Source organism: Glycine max, chromosome 15 (genome assembly GCF_000004515.6).
Source record: "Glycine max cultivar Williams 82 chromosome 15, Glycine_max_v4.0, whole genome shotgun sequence".
Lineage (NCBI taxonomy): Eukaryota > Viridiplantae > Streptophyta > Magnoliopsida > Fabales > Fabaceae > Glycine > Glycine max.
Window position 1 is genome coordinate 50,032,926 of NC_038251.2, and position 3,351 is coordinate 50,036,276.

The 3,351-nt window shown below is 31.4% G+C and overlaps 1 protein-coding gene across 1 annotated transcript; it reads right to left on the reverse strand.

Annotated features, from left to right (window-relative positions):
* Positions 1-523: 523 nt before the first annotated feature.
* GST3 (lactoylglutathione lyase) lies at positions 524-2,458 on the reverse strand. Its single transcript, NM_001249252.3, has 2 exons — positions 2,078-2,458; positions 524-1,120 (listed from the first exon to the last, which is right to left on the reverse strand). Exons 1-2 carry the CDS (start codon positions 2,390-2,392, stop codon positions 776-778), a joined length of 660 nt encoding a protein of 219 aa, NP_001236181.1. The 5' UTR covers positions 2,393-2,458; the 3' UTR covers positions 524-775.
* Between the last annotated feature and the right edge of the window lie 893 nt (positions 2,459-3,351).

Below are 3,351 nucleotides of genomic sequence, written 5' to 3' on the forward strand. Positions count from 1 at the left end.
CTTCCGTTTTATTATCATTATTATTATTTGTTGTGCTGTTATTTGTAGTTCTGTTTTGTAGTTCCATTAGTTGTCTAAAGAATAATATTATAATTATAAAAAAACAAAGACTAATGTCCCAAATTCCAATTATCATCTGAATAAGGTGCTGTTATCAAGCAATTGCACAAAGATGAAACAATATGCATAGAAACATCTGTGATGGGGACTTTCCTATTAGTGGAAGAGTTGTTGTCATTTCACTATCACCCAAACTCCTGTGCCACACTGCCACTCACCTTAATTTGCTTCCAGCATTAGTTTTCTTCCATTGGAGCCTTCTTTCTTAGCAATGGGAGATGAGGTGATTCTGTTGAATTTCCTTATGGAATGAGGATCCGGATTGCACTAGAGGAAATGGGCATCAAATATGAGAATAGAGAAGAGGATTTTAGCAACAAGAGCCCTTTGCTACTACGAGCGAACCCAGTTCATAAGATGATTAATAGTAGTTTGATAGAAAAAAATAAAAAGATAACATTATATGAATAACACAAGTCTTTGCTTTTTCTACGTTTTCTTTCTTTTCAATGTCAAAGACGATAATATTCAATATATAGTAATGGGAAAAATAATTAGATACCTTAATCTTCAATAGAGAAGATGTATTAGTGTCTAGTAAACCACATAAATGACTGACCCAACCCACACAACCATAGAGGAAAAGTACACAAGACCTTACAACAACATATTTAACATGAAAATATTATTTAATGGGTTGATTTATTGAAATCTTCTATTTCGATTCAAGTGTCTTCTGCAGTTCCACAATAAGACCATACACCTTCTTAGCATCAGGAAGAGTATTGGACACAGTCTCTCTCTCCATGCATCTCTTGACCCAAGCCATGAGTTTAGGACACTCTTCTTCCATTTTGAAGTTCCCATATGTCTCATAAGTATAAAACCAACTAGAGAAAGTGATCAAACAAAGATCAACAAAGCCAAACGTGTCATCCCCATAAAAGGGTTTGTCAGTTAGTGTCTCTTCTAATTGCTTAAAGATAGAGATCAACTCCTTCTTCCCTTCTTCATGCTCTTCTCCTTTAGAAAGCCACATTTTCTTCCAAGTATCATAAATCTATATGTTGAATACCACAAACTATTATTATTGATAATAAAAACAAAAATTATCATATAAAATATAAAAATTAATCTAAAACTCCTCCACCAATATATATATATATATATATATACACCAAAAAAATCAAATATTCTCGTTAGAAACAGGGCATTTGATTTAAAGTGCAGCAAAATTATTTTAGAAAAATTAAATTTGAACTGTTGAATATAATTGAAAATACTGTTCAATTTAACCTTAACTACAAATTATACATTAAAATATGTATCACGGAGAAAGAAATTAATTTTGTGTTGGGCTGTATGGTTAGTATCCAACCATAATTGCTTGAATAAAAAGAATTGTTTAATTTCAATTAAACTAAGTTGTTTCTTCAAAACATTTGACTAATTGTATAATATAAAAGCACTTCTGACTAAGAGCGAAAACAATATGTAACTTTTAATTAATTTCATATGTAAATTTTCAAATAAAAATATTCATATATAAATCACCTTGTGTCAAAGTTTATACTTAATTTCACTTAAATTTATAAAACTGAGTTTACCTAAAATCTAATTTGAAAACCCTTAAGGAAACACATTACCAACCTGTTTGGAAACATTGACAAGGGTAAGAAATGGCTTATATGATATAGAAACTATGAGCACATTTGGTTTGCAATTGTAAAATTACGGCATAAGTAATTTTTCTAACAAATCAAGATGCCTCATTATTTTTTCCATTCATTTTGTTTTTATCCTTTAGATGTGCATTGGAACGCATGTGGTAACATTTCAAACTGGAAATCAAACATGCACAATAATTACGGCGAAAAACAATATTTGGAAATGGAACCCAACATGTTATAATCCAGAATTAGCCTTCAAATTTTGAAATGAACCTTCCAAAGTTGAGAAGTAAAAGAAAGAAAAAGTAGTAGAAGTTAATCACATGACAACACATTAAAACACGTACCTTTTTGTCAATGTAGTCCACCCAGAATCTGGCTTGAGATCTCTTGTAAGGATCGGAGGGCATGAGTGGAGACTTGTCATTCCAGACCTCATCAATGTACTGCACTATTATTGCAGATTCACAAATGGGTTTGCCATTATGGATCAAAACAGGAATCTTCTTGTGAATTGGGTTCATCTGCAAAAGCAAAGGACTCCTGTTCATGAGATTCTCTTCCTTGTATTCATACCTAACACCCTTTTCAGCCAATGCAATCCTAGCCCTCATACCATACATGCTAGCCCATGTATCCAACAGAACTACCTCGTCCGACATCGCAGATCAATTCACAAGATCACCAAAATCCAACTCAAGTTTGTGAATTAACTAGCTAGATGCTGTGGACTAGCAGAAATCGTCGCCTCATTTATAGTCACATAGAACCTTCTACATTGTAGATTCTTTTCAAATGTTTAACTGTTGAGACGACTATTGAAGAACTTTATGTATATTATTACGTTTGCACTTACGTGGTTTCTTCCAATGGGTCCTACGTGTACATATTATTTATTTTTACTTTTTTGTAATACAAACAACTTTAAACAATAAATCTCTACAATAGTCTAACTCTCTTTAATTACTTCTAATGAGAGTCTGACCAATAATATTTTTATCTAAAAATAATGTTTGAGTGACAAGCAACTTAAAATAATTATATATGTTATTTTTATTAATTTAATAATGTAAAGCAATTGCAATGTCTACAAAGGCAGTTACTTTGGTAGCAAATTGCTTCCAATAGCTAGTAGCTTCCAATGCTTTACCAACAAGGGTGTGTGTGAAAATACATTGAAATCACGTTCAACGGGAAAATGTCATATTTTCTAATGCAACAATGCTAATTAAAGCAACTGGGTATTGCTTATCCATTGCGTTACTTTCAACGCTTTCGAATACACATACACACCAAGTTGTTTGTCTATGTAAAATTACTTTTGGAGTTCTTAAGTAAAGGGGAAAAAACATTATTAAGAAGGAAGACTAGTAAAAAGAATCAGTCCAATTGTTCAACTTTCCTTTTGAGAAATTATATTTGTAGAATGTTTAATACAACAAAAAGAAAGATAAGAATAAAAGAGTAGAATAGAAAAGAAGGAATCAATCCAATTGTTCTACTTTCCTTTTGAGAAATTATATTTGTAAAACTTTTAATACAACAAAAAGAAAGATAAGAATAAAAGAGTAGAATAGAAAAGAAGGAATCAGTCCAATTGTTCTACTTTCCTTTTGAGAAA